The following is a 16,379-nucleotide window of genomic DNA, read 5'->3' on the forward strand; positions in this document are numbered from 1 at the left end:
CGCAGGCTGCATGCATTCATTTCCTGGAGATGGAGAGTAGAGACCATGAGTGCACAGAGAGATGGCCTGGACTTCTCATATCTCAAAATCTTCCCTTTTTCAGAGACAGCCTTTGCATATCTCCACAGCTCTATGTGAGAATTCATAGTGTGGTGGGCAGGTTGCAACACTGTGTATCAGGATGGCCTTATTTTAACTAGGAAATCCTTTCTCTGGCACTGTGTGGTGAGATTTCTTGTTTTAGCATAAGTGGATGGAGTAACAAGTAACTGTGAAATTTGGTATTGTCCTCACTGAATGGCAGTGAAATAAAACAGAGGTCATATAAACAGATTTTTGCTTCTGGCCTGCCTACCTCAGGTGCTGGGGCATTGGTCAAATGTTTTAATTGTCAATGTTTAATTGGTCAAATGTGTTTTAACTCCACACCCTTACTAAAGAAATAAGTGCAAGTATTAAGTGAAACTTAACTAAGTCTTTGTTCGTTCCTGACTTTTTACCTCCTCATGGTGTTAGCAGTTGGAGCTTTAACTTTCTAAAAGAATGGCAAACTCAAGACCAAAATAACAACAAAGGTTTGCCCTGTTCTGTAAACATACTTAAAGGAACAGAGTCTTTACTTTTGTAAATAGATACAAAAATGTCCACGTGCCTATGTCAGTCATGAAAAAGGCTATCTCTGCATGCTTATGGCATGTGTGTGACCCAAAGAAAAGAGAGATTTGCCTTTCTACACAGGAAAGAAAGGGCAGCTTCCCAAAATAAACAACTCCTCCCAACACCACCTGTGGAGATAGGTCTTTCACCATACCTGTGTGCCAATGGTTTTATCTGCTTTCAGGTCAGCTAAGAAATAAAATCCAGAGGTGTGCACTCTGTATTGTAAATGCCCATGAATCCTGTACTTTATGAGGAAACAGTAGTAGCTCCAGTGCAAGGTTTGGTCTCTGCTTCTCTGCTCACATGTTGAATTACAGAGACCCATTACAAAATGAGTCTCTGCTTCTGCTCTTATGTTGATTACTCTAGTCCTAGTCCCAAAACCCCAGAGACATAAGAAAATACATATTTGGGTTTTTTATGTGATCAAGTTTATAACTTTACAGCCTTTCTGATGGCTTGGGATATAAGTCACATGAGTGGTTGTGCTATTTAGAGTAGGAGTTTTGCACATTTAAGTGCAACTCTGACCTTATGTTTTCCACAATGAAATCCAACTATTTCTGTGGTAATATTCCATTATTATTGAAGTTTGAACAGCAGACTCTTTCACTTCTGTTTGACTGTGAAATTGGCTTCCATGGTGAGTGAAAGATTGGTAGAAGGATATTTAATAATCCCATCCAATTCAATAGAAGTTAATTTGAACAGATATCAGAACAGAAATCTCTTCCATTTGACTGAAATGTCCAGATGTTTTCATGCTGTCTTCTCACATTTCTCATATGCAGATAAACAATTCTTTTTAGATAGGCATTTTCTAACAAGAATGAATTGGTTTATCAGACTGCTTAGCTTTGCCAGGTACTGCTGGGCACAACAGTGGTTTGAGAAACAAGAAAGTTACAAAAGTACTTTCATACCTTAAAAAACAACCAAACAACACATTCTCCTATTTTAATGAATTCCTGCATTAATGCTTATTTGTGCTTTCATCTAAGTCAGCACTACACGTGTAGAACTTGAGAACATTGCATGCATATCTGTCTTCAGGATTCCTTCCCCTACAAAACCATTTCATAAGGTAGGTATTGCATGACTTTCAAAGTCCTTGCAGACATACAATCATTTCTGCCTCTGTGACATAAGTAATATTAACATGGGAAACCAAGGCAGAAGCTTGCCTAAGGTCAGGCAAAGATCAGTTAAAGAATTTTGAGTAAGGCTCCTGTTCTTGGCTCAGACTTATGTGTTCTCTGAGTAGATCACAGTATCTTTCAAAATAGCTTCCCTTCATCCACCCTTAGAAATGTGTGCTCTGTTTTTTGTCAGTAGCAGCCTGCATCTGTAGCAAAAAACCAATCAAACAAACAAAAAACCCAACAAAAACCAGTGCAGTTGGAGACTGAAACATCTTTAGACAGCTGTACCCAATTCCTGACAATATTGCTATGGTTTTATGGTATTCTGCTACGAGACACACCCACCTGTTGGATAGCAGGTAAAGCAGTCTGTGATCCAGATACCAAGATTGGAATGCTGCAGCCAGGGAAAGAGCTGAGGTAAGATCCATGGGGACCTTCACAACTGCTACAGTGGGCCAGCGTGAACACAGATGTCTGTTGGCACTTGGGCCCTTCAAAACTGCTGAGAAAACTGTGAAAAGGCACTGGGCAGTTCTTGGGGAAAAAAAAAAAGGACGAAGAATTGATGCTGTCAGAGAGGACTCGGTGTGTGAAATTTCTTAAGTCAATGATTGCCGAGAGCATGTAGTGCTAATCTCTTAATGCTGGAGAAGCGTAGCTGTGGTGCTTCTCCCCAGTAAACAATAGGGCCCAGATTGCCCTCCCGAGGCCTCTGGCCTTTTATTACAGCCCACACAGAAAGCTCATCTGAGAAAGCACTCTGAGTTAGTGGAGCAAACTCTGAACCAGTCTGAACCAGTTCAAATATCGCATATGGTTGCTTTGCTTCTGCAGACTTCCTTGTTAGTCCTCGGAGGCTGTGGCTGACATTTACTTAGCAATAGCTTATGCTGTCAGACTGAAGGGGGAGGAGAAAGCCTCTCCTTGAGCATGTTAGCAGCGCGACGCAACAGTGCCAGCAGATACTCCTGTCACTCCACACCAACTCTTTTGTAGTCACTGTCTCTGTTTTGATTTTTGGTTATATTCGGCTCAGTTTCATAAACTCAACATCTGATCCTTTTGTTGCAGCCCTGATGTTCTTTTGTTACATTCAAATTGTATCTAGGTTAGAAAGGAAACACATTTTTTTCCAACTCCTAAATCTGTGCTTCCAAAAGGCTTTTTACAGGTGAGACCCACAGTTATTTTAATGATCAAGACAGGCAACAAAGAAATAAAACCCCTGATTTTGTTGGAGTTGCAGGTGCTTAATAGTGTTTAGTAAGATTTGATGCTCGCAGCTTTTTAAGCTTAAGCACAAATTGCTCTAATATTCTGTTCATGGTAAATGAGGTCTTGGAATCTGTCTTTATTCTCAAGCATTGCTATTTGTGAAAGAAGCAGAAAATTGAGAAAAACTAGTTTTGAGGAAAAATTGGAACAATTATTTTGGTTAGCTAGGAAGAAGAAAGAGGAGGATATGGGAACATGACATATGTCCTGTTACAAGGAGGGCAATGGTCAACTTCTTCCATTTTAAGCAACCCATGTTCATTTGGCTACGAAAGATTACTCAGATTAGAAAACTCATTTTGTTTACTCCCCCCAATGTCTTATTTAGTAAGATTAAGCAATAAAGCATGTTAGTGCTTGCATAGGAGGTTAGATGAACTTCTGCCTGGCAAGATCTGAACACACTTGGCTGTGGCCAGAGAAGGAGGGTGGGTTTATGGCTTCTTGCAGAGCTGTGCATCTATGGTGCCTCCCTTGGCACAGAGTGCTGTGCTGTATGTTAGATTCCTTTTTTTTTTTTTCTTTAATAAAAATCTCAAAGCACTTTGAATTTTTCCACAGGTGAAAAAATAGAACAAACAAACAAGAAAGAGCAGCTGACAGACAGGAGAGAGAGAAAGCAGACATTGTTCATTCTGGAACCTGTATAAAGTAAACAGCAGAAAGGTACCAGCTCACAGCTGAAACTGGTTCACACTGAGTTTAGGGAGGATGCTTAATGTCCCTCATTCCTAAAAATAGTGTATATATTCTCCTGTGAAACATGGGGATGTATTGTGATACATGTACGTGTATATACCTACAGACATCTAAGTGTGAGGAAGTAGCTGCAGAGCTATTAACTTACTTATAGTTTGGGTAGTTTAAAATCAAGTCCTAGGAAATAATGTCATGTTTAATCTCTAAAAGTGTAGCAAGAAAAGCAAACCCATTCCCAAGCAGCAGAAAGAGCAATTGAGTCTGCCTCTGACATGTGCCACCTGGCATCCTATTAAACTTAACTCTGTGAAACTACCAGGCATAAATCTTCCCTCATCCTGGAGAAAGCTAGAGATGAAAGAGAAAATTATGCTTAGAAGTCAGTTGTGGGAAAGACTTTGATCTTTACTATTAATGTGAAGGTTTTTGCATTTCTCCCAGATTCCCCATTGTCTTTCTGTGGACTAGAAACTCAAATTGCTGGAACTTGGCTGAGTATAATGGAAGGTCTGAGATTTGTTTCCAGAGAAATTACTGCAGTTCTAGGATCAGTATGTACAGAAGGAGGTGCTTTCTCTGCTAGGTGGCATGGAAGCATTAGTTAGTCTCATGAAATTAGCAAAAAGAAATTAATTGTGCAGGTTGGCAGTCCATCTGCAAACAGTTTTGGACAGGCAGTGCCTCTTGATGCATGTGTGGCCCTGCAGTTTCTGCTGAAGGGAATTTGTCCCATAAAATCTGTGATGAAGAGCTATTACAAACAGGCAGCTTGATTCAATAGCCCTTATTAAAAATTCTTGCTGACTCCAGTTAGCCTTGCCTTTACAGAGAGTAACTGGAGAGCATCAGGAATGCAGTTACAGGGTGTCTGTGCAGACAATGAGCATAATGGCACAAAGGCTGCATCTTAGCTGGTGATGTCAGTCAGGACTGGCACAAACAGTTGGTTTCCTGTTTTGATTTTTTACAATTTTTTTTTAATCTGACATTACTAAACTAAATTTTCTGTACTGGTAAATCAGATCGTTAAAGTGTGAATCACACACAAATGTGTGCTAAGACTCGTGGTTTCATACTTGGCAGTAGTGTTGCTTAATTGACCTGTTTCCTCATTACCCATCTATCATGCTGGTATATCTGTGTTTTTGTGGCTCCATTGTGGACTGCATGCAGCAGGTGACCTGGCTGTAAAGGGGTTAAAGTGTTCATCACCTGGTGAAAAAGGGGCAAAAGTTGGGTTGGATCAGCATCTTGAGCAGCTTTGTCATACAAGTACCTGTAGCAGCCTAACAGAGAGCATTGCCAGGATGGAAACATCTGGGACTTTCCTGGCATAGAAATACTTCTTATGTGTTCAGTGGTTTCCATGTGATTTCAAAGAACTTCAAAAGAAGGGAACTTCCCTGTCCTAATCTAAGAAGGAAGGTTTGATTGTACCTCATGTAACAGAAAGGAAGGGAAAGCGCAAAGAAGCGAGGCAGGCAGATCAGCCAAGGTCAAGAAGAACTGTGGGAAAGCCAGAAATAGCACCTTGTGCTGCAGGCCTGTGCCTTGGCTACAAACCCATCAGTTGGCCCAGGCTGCCTTTGCAAGCTCATTGTTGAACAGGACCAACTATTCAGTGGCTTGTTTTTCACCGGTGTAAAATAGAAACAGTGCTGAGGACTCCTGATGCTGGTGTGCAGGGACTGGCACTGCACTGTCTGAATCCCTTGACATGTTCAGAAACAGAAGTATCTATTGTAAGCCATGTGAAATGTCTGCAGAGAGGCTTTATCACCGTGGCTGGATGCCTGCAGTAGAACTACTCTAAACCATCTTCATGCTGTTTACCTTGTTTTTTTCTATAAGCAGGCACAGCTCTTAGAGTAAGTACATGGAGTCAGTGAAAAGTAATAGATTAGCAGAGGCAAGAATGTAAACCCCTTTAAGGCAGAGGTGCACAGCCTCCCTGTACCCCCCCAATGTCTCTTGAGAGCTAAGAGAACCCAAAGGGAGAAAATAAGGGCAGCAGGATTTAGTCCTTCATGGTAATTCTCTAGGGGAGATAGCAGTTTTAGGTCTCTGAAGGTAAACACTTTCCCTGCCACAGGCAGCGATTCAAATGTAGTTCCGTGTGGGAAGTCTCCTCTTCTGGTCTAAGACTTTTCCTGCGACTGTAGGAGACAAGCCCAGGGACGCGGAGTTCCTCTCGAGCCAAAGAGCCCCGTGGCAGCGAGCACCCCCCGCCGCGCTCGGTCCCGGGGCGAAGTACCCTCTGCAGCAGGCTCCCGGCTGCCCCGAGCCCTGCCCCGCAGCAGCCGCCCCTTCCCCTCCTGGGGGCGGGCGGTGGCGGCGGCAGCGTTAGGACCCGGCGGCGGCTGCGGGGCGGCGGGGGGGGGTGAAGCGCAGCCCGGAGGTTGTTTACCGGGGAGGGGAGCGCTGGGCAGGTCTTGCCTCGGCGCCGAGTGGAGCCGAGCTGCGCGGTCGGGCTGGCGGCGGCTCCTCGCCCTCAGCGCCGAGGATGCTGCCCCGGGGCCCGCGGCGGGCGCTGGGCGCTGTGCTGCTGCTGGGCTCGCTGGTGCTGGGGGCCGCCCGCGGCGCCGAGGGTGAGTGCCGGCCCGGCTTTGTGGGGGACAAAGGCCGGGCTCGGGAGGGGGAACACTCCCGCGGGTGAGGTGGGGGGCCGTGCTGGGGAGCGGCCCGAGGCGGCGGGGGCTGCCCGGGCCGCCCGCAAGGCTCGGCTCGGCTCGTCTCTCCGCAGAGTGCTTCCGCGGCAACGGCGAGTCCTACCGCGGCAGCCGGCAAGTGGCCTCCGGCGGCGCCCCGTGCCTCAACTGGCTGACGGTGCAGAGCGGCCCCGGCGCCGCGCTCCCGGCAGGTGGGTCCGGGGCCGGGGGACGCGGCGGGGGCGCTCTCGGGGGAGCGGACGGTGCCGGGGCCGCGCTGACGGCCCGCTGTTCCCCAGCAGTCTATGAGGACCACAGCAGCTGCAGGAACCCGGACGGCGACGCCGCGCCCTGGTGCTACATCCGAGGCGCTACCGGGATCCCAGAGCGGCGATCCTGCGACATCGCCCAGTGCTCAGGTAAGAGCGGCCGCCACCGGCCCCCCTCTCTTCCTGCCCTCCCCGGTCTGTCTTCTACCCCGGGGGGCTGGGTTTGTCACCAGGGTGGGGTCCCCTCTGCGCACAAACAACCCCGGGCTACGCCAGCACCTCCCCCGGGAACACCGCGTACCCGGGGCTCCCCACCAGCCCCCGCCTGTGTGTGCACATCTGCCTCCCAGCTGTAGTTTGCTCCGCCCCTAGAGCTTTGCCATTAGTGCCAGAAAAGGCCTGTGAAAAGCCCCCACTCCCCCATAATTCACTTACCACTATAGAGCTCTTTAGCTGTGTTGCAAAAGGCTGAAGTCTGGACATCTAGGAACTGCTGAGTTGTGGGTAGATTGTTACTGTGGGGCACGTTACGGCTGACTGAAGAAGCTTCCTTCTGTTAAAGGATTGCCAGTGAGAATTTGAGTACGGGGTGGAGGGGAAGAACTTGTTAAAAATGAGAACTAGAAGGGAGGACAGTAAGAAATGGAAAACCCTAAACACTGGATTCCTCCTGGATAGTCACAGTGAGAAACAGTTTGCAAAAAGAACTGTAGTTGAAGCCTGTTTCAGGGAGAGGAGGTGTCAGTATTGACTGATGCCAGAGTTACCACTTGGGGTTTTTTGAACTGTTTACTACTTTCTGAGCCCTGCAAGATTTACTCACACCACTGTCCCTTGAGATTGCTATCCTTGCATATAAATACTTTTCCCACACACATACACCCTCTCCTTTTTCTCACTTTGCTCTTTTTTTGCTTGCTTTTCCCTAAAGATGAAGCAAAAAAAATGTTCTGCTGACAAGACCCTTACTCAAAACATTCTTGCAGCTTTAGGATCAGAAGAGTTACTTGACCTTTCATCCATTTACATGTTTAATAGGTTTGGTATTTTTGCGTCTCAGAGTGGGCACCTTTTCATGGTCCAACAGCTCACTTTAGTCGAGTTGCCCTGGTTGACCCACCGTGAAGTTACTGTGCAGGACCCTGATTTCCTGTTTCTGACTCCATTCTGTACTTCCATTTCACATTCCACTGAGGACTCAAAATGGCTGCAGATAGAAAATCCACATGGAGTTACTGCCTGCTGTGGAGGGAGATGTAGGTGGAGGGAGTTCTCAGGTGTGGATGCATACTGTGAATAGCATTTCCAAAAAGGAGGGGGGTTTGTGTAAAACAGATAACAGATACCTACTTTACACTGTCACAGCTTTTACAGTGCTACAGCTTCCATTTAAACTATGTCATGAAAGAAGGAGCTACCTTGAAAATCTTTCAGTGCTGTTGATAAAAAAGAGCATTGATAAAAAACAGGCCTGGGAAGGAACCTGTATCCTTGGGTGCCTTTGCCTAGGCCTTGGCTGAGGAGGAACTTGTCCTTAGTCAGTGTCTGTGCTGCCTGAGGGCTGCTCTGAGTTAGCTTGTCCAACATGCTATCAGAGTTTGGTACACCACTGCAAAGAGGGGCTGGGGAAGAATATCCCCAGGTTGTTTTCACACAGCTGGAGTTTCCTGTCAAACTTCCCTGTGTCAGGAAGATTGACGCAGAAGAGAGATAAATAGGCTCCTGGGAGATTTGGGATGGAGATTCTCATAATTTTGTTCATGTCTGTTCAGCATGATTGAAGCTCCAGCCTGTATATCGATCTATACACTAAATGAAGTCATTGTGCATCCGTTGAACTCATGCCCTGAAGCTGGGTTTCATTCTGCTGTCTGACTTCTCTCATCTGTGGTGATGCCTCAGACTCTTAGTTAAATAGGTTCATATCAAAGGAAAGTCGGGGGGGGAGGAGTGTAGGGTATGCCCAGCCACTGCCCTGGAGGGATGTCTGCTGAGATAAGGAGATTGCACAATCTCCCAGCAGGACTCCCTGGGAAGGCAGCTAACTTTTCAGTTATGGTAAGAAAAGACAGACCCAGAATCCTCTGGGAGACCCTATGCAGATCCTTTGTAACCCATTGGCCTTTACCCTGTGGCACCCACCCCCTGTATCCCTATCAAAGCTAGCCCTCTGCCCCTTCGAGGAGAGAGCTTTTTCCCTGGGTTTCCCCTTGGCCGGAGGCGACCATCAATAAAGCTACCTTCATGCAGAACCAGCCCCACGAGCCTCGTCTCTATCTGGTCTGGCTTGGCCTGGAGGCTGCCCTGCAGAGCTGAGCTGAAATCACGAGCTGATAATCGCTAAAGAGCTGACAGCCTCTGCACAGGCCCTCCTTCCTGCCAGCAGCTGAGGGAAGACACCGGGCCTCGGGAAGGTGATTTCTTTTGGGACCATCTACCCTGACCGGTCACCTCTTCCTCAGTCAGAGCTACTGACCCCACACTAGCTGTAATAGAGGAGTACATTTCTTGTCTACTTTGGTAGGATTTCTGGCAACAACTTAAGTGGGAACAAGTGTTTTTCAGTGTGTTTTGAAGGCAGTTCAGTGATACCAGTCTAGATCTGTCCCACTCACAAGGCACATGTTGTTTTGAAGTACTCATAAGTGCTTGGTATGTTGTATATGTTGTATATATACTTTTTTTCCCCTCTCAACAGATGCTACAGCTACCACAGCCCCAGTCCCTACAGCAGAAGTTGGTCCTTCCCAGGAGGATGAGCAGGTGTTTGAACCAGCTGATACCTTGCCCTCCCGGAGCGAGGCAGCCGCAGTGCAGCCCGTCATTGGGATCAGTCAGAGAGTGCAGATGAACTCCAAAGAAAAGAAGGACTTAGGGATACTAGGTACAAACCCAGGACCATGTGATGGATCCATTCCTGTAATTCTGGCAGGACAGACCTGTTTTGAGGCTCTAAAAGCAACATTATAGCTGGATCTGCTGCCTCTAATTTTGTCTCTTTTTTTTTCCTCTTTTCACAGGTTATGTCCTGGGGCTGATCATGATGGTGATAATCATTGCCATCGGGGCTGGCATTGTCCTGGGATACATCTATAAGAGGTGAGTGGCTGTTCTTTTCAAAAGCTGGTGTACATAAAGCAGGAATGTCTGAGCACCTGCAGACCCAACCAGATCCCAAGGAAAAGGGACAGAAGCATATGTTTGGTTGTGGCACATTGAGCAAGTTTGCTTGCCCCACTGAGGAAAGAACTACTGAAGAGTTAATTCTGTTCTCCATTTCCTGCATCATTGTGATGTTCTGTCCCACTTAAAGTTTCAAATTGCCCTCTTTAATATTTGGGGTTTTGTGTGTGCATGTGCACCTTCATGTGGCTTTTTCAGATGTATCCTGGGGAGCTGGATTTTGTCAGAACTGGAAAGAGCAGATCCCAGGTGCCCTCACAGGAAGTTTCTTTTGATCAGGAAAAGAACAATCCTTCTAGCAGGCCACCTGTTCCCCTGATTTCTCTAGTCTAGAAGAAAAACAATTGGCAATTTTTTTCGTTACTCATGCATTGTATCCTTTGAAGTTGACTATCAAGTAGCACTCTTTTTTTTGGTCAAAGTTCATTTTAGCAAAACTCCTGTATACTTTAAGGTCAGTTTTGATTTGCACTTCAGTTACTATTTTTTCAGCCACTTCACTGTGTTGAACAGAAATGTTTCTGTAGCTCAGCAGTGTTTGAGGGTAGTGGCAGTAGCAAGCTGCTTAGTTGTAAGAGAGGGGGCAGGATTAACAAACAGCAGTGATTGTCACTGCACATGCAAAGGCCCAGGCTCCCTCCTCTGGGAGGGTTTGTTCTATGTTTTGGCTGTTTTACAAAACAGTCTGACACAGCCAAGCAGAAGAAGCCCTGTCCCAAGCTGGGACATGTCCTTATGTAAGTGTTTATAATAAATGCTGACGGAAAAAAAGCAGAGGAGGAGTGTTACATAAGGGGCAAAACACAGAGCGCTGCTTGTCGAGTAATCTGATTTGAGGTGTCACTTCAGAAAATGCTGTCTTGTGTGCTGGCAGGAATGGCAGCCACTGCTGCACGCTTGTAGGCAGCTTTGAAAAGCAGCCAACGTGCTGACAGGAAACCCCAGCAGCTCTGCCTGGTTGAGATCACAAGCCCCAGGCGGAGCAAGTGCTGCCTGTCCCACCTCTCTCCTATCTTCGGCGGGAGGAAGCAATAGACCAGTGCTGGGCTTTGTCTGAATGCAGCTTTGCTTCTCCAGTCACAGAGAGCTCACAGCAGGGATGTAGTGCAGGTTTACTGTCTCCCTCCTTGCCTTGATCTCAGAATTGCATGTGCAAGCTGGCAGGTTTGGGTAGTAGGTGTGGTGAGAAACCTTTAATGGGTTTAGTAGTTTTTGGTATACATAGCTTTTCTGGAGACAACATGCTATTAATGCCAAATCCATTTTTAAAGCAAGGCAGTTCTTCCGCAGCACAAATTACAGAGGTGTTTCTTCCCTTAGCAACAGGCTGGAGACTGAGGTAGGTTTGAGGAGCTGGTTGTGGCATTAAGCTCTTATAGCTGCAGTGGCAGAAGGCAGGGCCAGCTCTGAAGTCAGCTTTAGTACTTTCTGGACAGCTTAATTTGCTGCAACAAAAGGCAGAAGCTGTCACCACCTCGAGTGTTTCAAATGAAGCAGGTTACAGCTCTTTTCCACAGCAGTGGCCTCTGCGCTGTCTCACTTCTCCCCTGGGCCTGCACCTGGCAGTGCTGTGGGACTGTAAAGGATAAGGAAACAGATGGCAGCTCCATGGCTTGAAGGAGGGGCCTGGCTTTACAGTCACTTACCAGCAGCAGTGTCAGTGAATAAGCCAGTTTGAGGGAGGGACAGACTTCACTTGGCTGACTACTTGTTTTTTAAGGATGCTCAGCTGTGGTCCTCTGCTTACAGTAGGGAATATTTCTGGCCCTTTGTATGCAGCTAAAACCTTTGTTTATCTTAAAGAGCGGAGTCCCTTCTTCTCTACTGTATCAGCTTTACTGAGACTCTCCCTCCAAGCATCAGCACTCACCCCATGTAAGTGTTTTGGTTTTTGTTTTAATGCAGGGGGAAAGACCTGAAGGAGAAGCACGAACAGAAGGTTTATGAGCGTGAAATGCAGCGCATCACACTGCCTCTGTCAGCGTTCACCAACCCTGCGTGTGAGCTTGTGGATGAGAACACCATTGTGGTGCGTACCAACCAGACGCCTGTGGAGGACATGCGGGATGGCAGTGGCCCTCTCATGGGGCAGGCAGGGACTCCCGGTGCCTGAGCAGCTCGGGCAGGAGCACTACAGGCTGAGCAAAGCCTCCAGCTTCCCACTGTGAGTGCAGGGGTTGTGTGTGTTCATTTCTATTTTGTTTTCTTTTTGATGACCGCCAGATGAAGGTGATGTAGAGGAACAGAACAATGGGCTATTCATCATCTGCTTGAGGGGCACCATTCAGTGCATGATCAGCTGGCGACTGGTGTAGTAGACCCTGCTGCTTCCTCCCACCTATCTCCATGGTGTGCCAGGGAGCTGGGGGGATGATAGGCCAGGCTTACAACTGGCCACAGATCCCATAGCCCAGAGTGTGGTCGTGGCTTCCTCTTTTTCTGTTCTTTTCTTATTTAACAGTGTGCACTGTTACTTAAGTTTCAGCCTGGAACCTTAGGAGAGAACAGTACTGCAGGGACTGAGGGGAGCTTCATGTCAGACTTAGCTAGATAATTACACTCTGATTAATAGTTCCTACGTTTTTGCTTTAGTGGCTGAGAGCTGGAAGCACTGTCCAGAATCCTTTTAGTGGATCAGGGTTTTTTCCAAGGAAGAGTTTATTTGAGGAATGTCTTTGGCCAGAAGCAGTATGTTTAGTGCCAGTGCCAGTTTAGAAAAGCTCTCCTCAAGCTCTTTACAAATCCAGGTCTTCCAGGGCTGAGGCCACTTCTCCATTCCCCTGTGGTACTACATGCACAGCCACAGTTGTAGGTGTCCAGGGGGTCTGTCTGTGCCTCCTTCTCACACAGATCAGGAAAGCAAGGGCCAGTGGTAGATAGTTGTGAAGAAAACAAACTGCCCTTTGGTTACTTACAGCAGGTTGAACACAGGATAGCTAACATACTCTTTTGAACTCCCTTGGCTTCCTACAGAGCCAGTGCTGGACTGAGTGGCCAAGCTGTGGAGGTCAGCCTGATCACAGTGCGGCAGTTCTGGCTCTAAGGGCAGAACAAGACAGCTGTTTTGTAAGAGTGAAGTTCTGGCATGGCTCCTGGCCCAGCCTCTGTCACACACTCAGCTTGTGCAGCAAGACTACTTACTTAACAGAGCCTGGTCCTATTAGAGAGGTTTTGTAACAACTTTTATTAGTGTTTCAGGGGGTTTGGGAGGGATGGTTGCTGCAGTGTCTCCCTAATGACACCAAGGCAAGGCCAGTTCAGGGAAACATCTGTCCCCACTTCAGGGGATTCAAGCCATTCAAGTAAGTTTTCTAGCCATCTGGTTTATAGCTGTGGGCCTAACAGGGAGCAGCACTTGGCAGCAGGGGTTTTAGTGTTAATGTTTGATTCAGAAAAGGGAAATATTTTATTTTTAAATGCCTTTGAATACCATTTCTTTGTAAAATGTTTTAAATACCTCATTATGAGAAGGTGCAGACTGTGCTACCTTGTATTAAAGCTTAAAAGAAAAATGCTCTGTAGACCTGTGTGGACTGTGGCTCATCTGTGCACTCCTCCTGCCAGAGCAGCATCCTTTGCCTTGTTTCAGACTTTGAACTGAGGAGAAGGGAAGATGCCTTCAGTTTGCCAGGCCCAAAGGTAAATCCCTACAAGCAATGCGTGCACTTGCCAGCACTGATAAGGGGCATGGAGCTTGTCTTCTTGCTGCCAGCAGCTGGCCTTGGACTGCACACTATTCCTGAAAAGCAGCTGTGGGGATGTGAGCTGTGGGTGACTCAGCAGGCTGGCCTGTGGGAACACACTCTTGGTTACAGCCCCTTCTTGCACTGACCTGGGTCAGTTCTGCTTTGGTGCTGCTCAGCAGCAGCTCCATCCCTTGAGAAGTACAGTGGAAACAGAGCACAGCAGGTTACAGGAGAGGCAGCATTTTTTTTCAGTTGTCTTAACAAATGCCCCTTGAACTACATATTTCAGAACACAAGGTGTCCAAGAACAGGCTGTATTTTTATCCCTGGATTAGAAAAGGAAAATGGAGAGAGGCTCCATGATCTGCTGACTCCTGTGCACCCTTAAAACCCAACCAACAAATGAACAGAACTTAACAACTTCCCTTTCCCTCACTCCAGGTAAATAATCCTTCAGAGCACTGCACTGTGATTCTGCAGTTCTGTGAACATGGCAGAGTCCACTGACTCAGAAAAGGGTGTTCTACATGGTACTGCATCTGGGCAGTTTTGATGTTGCCATTTTATGACTACAACAGAAACCCGAGAAAGTTACAGCTTCTGGCTTTATTTAGCACAGAGACCACAAAATCTTGTTTTCAACAGCATTCAGTTACTGCTTTTTAATTTAGTTAGAATGTGGAGCGGTGCAAATCACAGTTCATAAACCCCACCCACATATCACCCAGAACTTTCCCTTCAGGGGTCCCCTCACAAACCAGCCTGGGTGGGGGAATGAAAGGGCAAATCCTATTAACAATCCTGGATCCACTGGACCCAGTTTAGAGAGGCTCCTGCCTGACTCACAGCACAGGGAGCCCCCAGTGTTTCTAAAACACCACTACACAGACTAAAAACGCCCCCCTTGCATACCTGATGTCAGGTGATGGCTGGTCCCATGTTATTTTACATAATACTTTAAATCCATGGGTAGGGGGAGGAAACCAAAGTAACAGCAAAGACTAACACCCATTCCCCACCATTCAATGCTGAAAGGAGGAGGAGGGAGAAAGGAACACACTAAAAATCCAGTTAAACCATGATGTTTGTGAGACTTACAAGCAGACCTTGATCCAGCTTTTTGTTCAGTTCTGCCAACCATGTGAGCTACTGCAGCAGTAGCTTTCTTCCTTCCTTCTCCCACTAAGGGAGAAAGAAAAGAAGCAGAAGAGACCCACCTCCCAATGACTCCAAGCCCTTTTTTCCTCCCCCAGAGCAGGGAATGACCCTGAGGAAAATTTCTGTTTGGAGAATGAGCTCAGGTGCTGCAGCAGCAACTGAAAGAAGGACCTTCAAAGGGTGCAAACTTGCACAATCTGCAGGAAAGGATGAGGTAATGGCAACTGAATTAGTTCTCCAGCTGCCACTCCAGGGAGGATGGGACATTCTCCAGCACTATTCTATTCATGACAAGTCCATCCTTGAATTAACCTTGGGCAAGTTGCCCTTTGCCATTGTCCGTGCCCAAGATCTGAGCCACTTCAAACCTTTGGCTTTCTGACAAGCACCTTCTGCCGCCATTTCTGTCACCTCACATCCACAGGCCAAAAGCTCAAGCACTCAGGAATGTCCACAGCCAGTGCTGCCTAGTGCAGAACTACACATTCAGGCTCAAAAACTTTCACCTAGGTTAAGGTTTTGGGCAAGCAAACTCACTGCAGGCGCAGGGTCTGAAGATGCTCCAGTGGCTTATTTGCTGCCTGCCTCATTTGCCATCAGGAGGGCCAAGCAGAGCTCAGTCTTAGTGTTTCTAGGCAGGCTTTTGGAGGTATTCAGAGACACAGAAGGAATAAAAGCCCACAAAACCAGAACAATTCATATGTGCTTCCCCAGAGACAAGGTATTTCAGGAGAGCTGCCCAGTTCCTAGGGCTTTTCACTCCCTCCTCTGATACGTGTCAGAGGCCAAAATCTCAGTGGGTTGTTCTGGGAAACACATGCAAATACATACATGTGCTGTCCTGGTGGGACATGTTGCTGGATGTCCAATTCCCCCACCTTTCTGAGCAGGGCAGTCAGTGGGAGAAGCTGTTCCAGAAGTGCTGGTCCTTACCCAGGAGAATCTCCTATAGCAATTCCCTCCCTGGCAGAGAGGCCAGGGTGGCTTCACAGCTTGCAGCCAAGTTCTAAGGCACCACAGTAAAGAAGCCTGAAAAGGCCAGAAAAATATTTCTCAAGCCAGAAAAATAGCGTTCAGCAGCTTTCCTAGGTGCAGCTGGCAGGAAATGGTCCTTTTTGCTTCTGAAACACGCCAGAAATCCACAGTGAGTCAGGATATCCAAGACGAGGGAAGCTGGGTGGGGAGAGAGAGGCAGTGCAGTAAATGCACAGTGTGGTGCCCCGTTAATGCCCTGGAAGTGGCTGAAGTGCATCTCCCTCCCTGACGCTCATCCCAGCTCCAATGGAAGTGATGCAGGCAGTAGGATGAGTGGACTAGGTTGTGTTTTCAGGTAGCTTGTCACGGTTCAGTCCATACTGCACACTCACATTGTGGTCCAGCTCCTCCAGCTCAGATGGAAGGGGGATGGCAAGTTCTCCCAGGTACAGAGAAAGAGCTTCAAAGGAATCTTCCAGCTTGGAAAAAGGGGGCCTAGAAGCAGAAGTGATGAAACATGAGTAGGAAAGAGGAAGCAGAACAGCACCTAGAAAGCCATCCAGGTCCCTGTACCATGTACAGAGTGGTGAACAGGGACATGATTTCCTCCCCATTCAGCTTCCAAGACTGCAAAGCCCCCATCTGTATGGGCCACCTGTTTTTATAGCCAGTGAGCCAGTG

At 47.2% G+C, this 16,379-nt stretch overlaps 2 protein-coding genes across 4 annotated transcripts in view; one reads left to right on the plus strand and one right to left on the minus strand.

Moving 5' to 3' along the window:
• The first annotated feature begins 5,391 nt into the window (after nt 1-5,391).
• Nucleotides 5,392-13,400, plus strand: PIK3IP1 (phosphoinositide-3-kinase interacting protein 1). 2 transcript variants are annotated; one of them, XM_039561225.1, is made up of 6 exons: nt 5,392-6,367; nt 6,523-6,639; nt 6,727-6,846; nt 9,395-9,580; nt 9,717-9,795; nt 11,785-13,400. In XM_039561225.1, the coding sequence occupies exons 1-6, from the start codon at nt 6,283-6,285 to the stop codon at nt 11,990-11,992; spliced, it is 795 nt and encodes a 264-aa protein (XP_039417159.1). In that variant the 5' UTR covers nt 5,392-6,282; the 3' UTR covers nt 11,993-13,400. The 2 variants fall into 2 exon arrangements, with proteins under 2 accessions (XP_039417159.1, XP_039417160.1); XM_039561226.1 differs by having other exon boundaries at nt 5,398-6,367; nt 6,730-6,846.
• A 751-nt stretch (nt 13,401-14,151) lies between these two features.
• The window catches only part of LIMK2 (LIM domain kinase 2), a 31,039-nt gene continuing 28,811 nt past the window's right edge, over nt 14,152-16,379 (minus strand). For both annotated transcript variants that reach the window (XM_039561224.1, XM_010398082.4), the window contains one exon: nt 14,152-16,193. In XM_039561224.1, the coding sequence (XP_039417158.1) occupies nt 16,037-16,193 (157 nt within the window). In that variant the 3' untranslated portion in view covers nt 14,152-16,036. The remainder of the gene's footprint in view (nt 16,194-16,379) is intronic.

The sequence above is a fragment of the Corvus cornix genome, chromosome 15, assembly GCF_000738735.6.
Source record: "Corvus cornix cornix isolate S_Up_H32 chromosome 15, ASM73873v5, whole genome shotgun sequence".
NCBI lineage: Eukaryota > Metazoa > Chordata > Aves > Passeriformes > Corvidae > Corvus > Corvus cornix.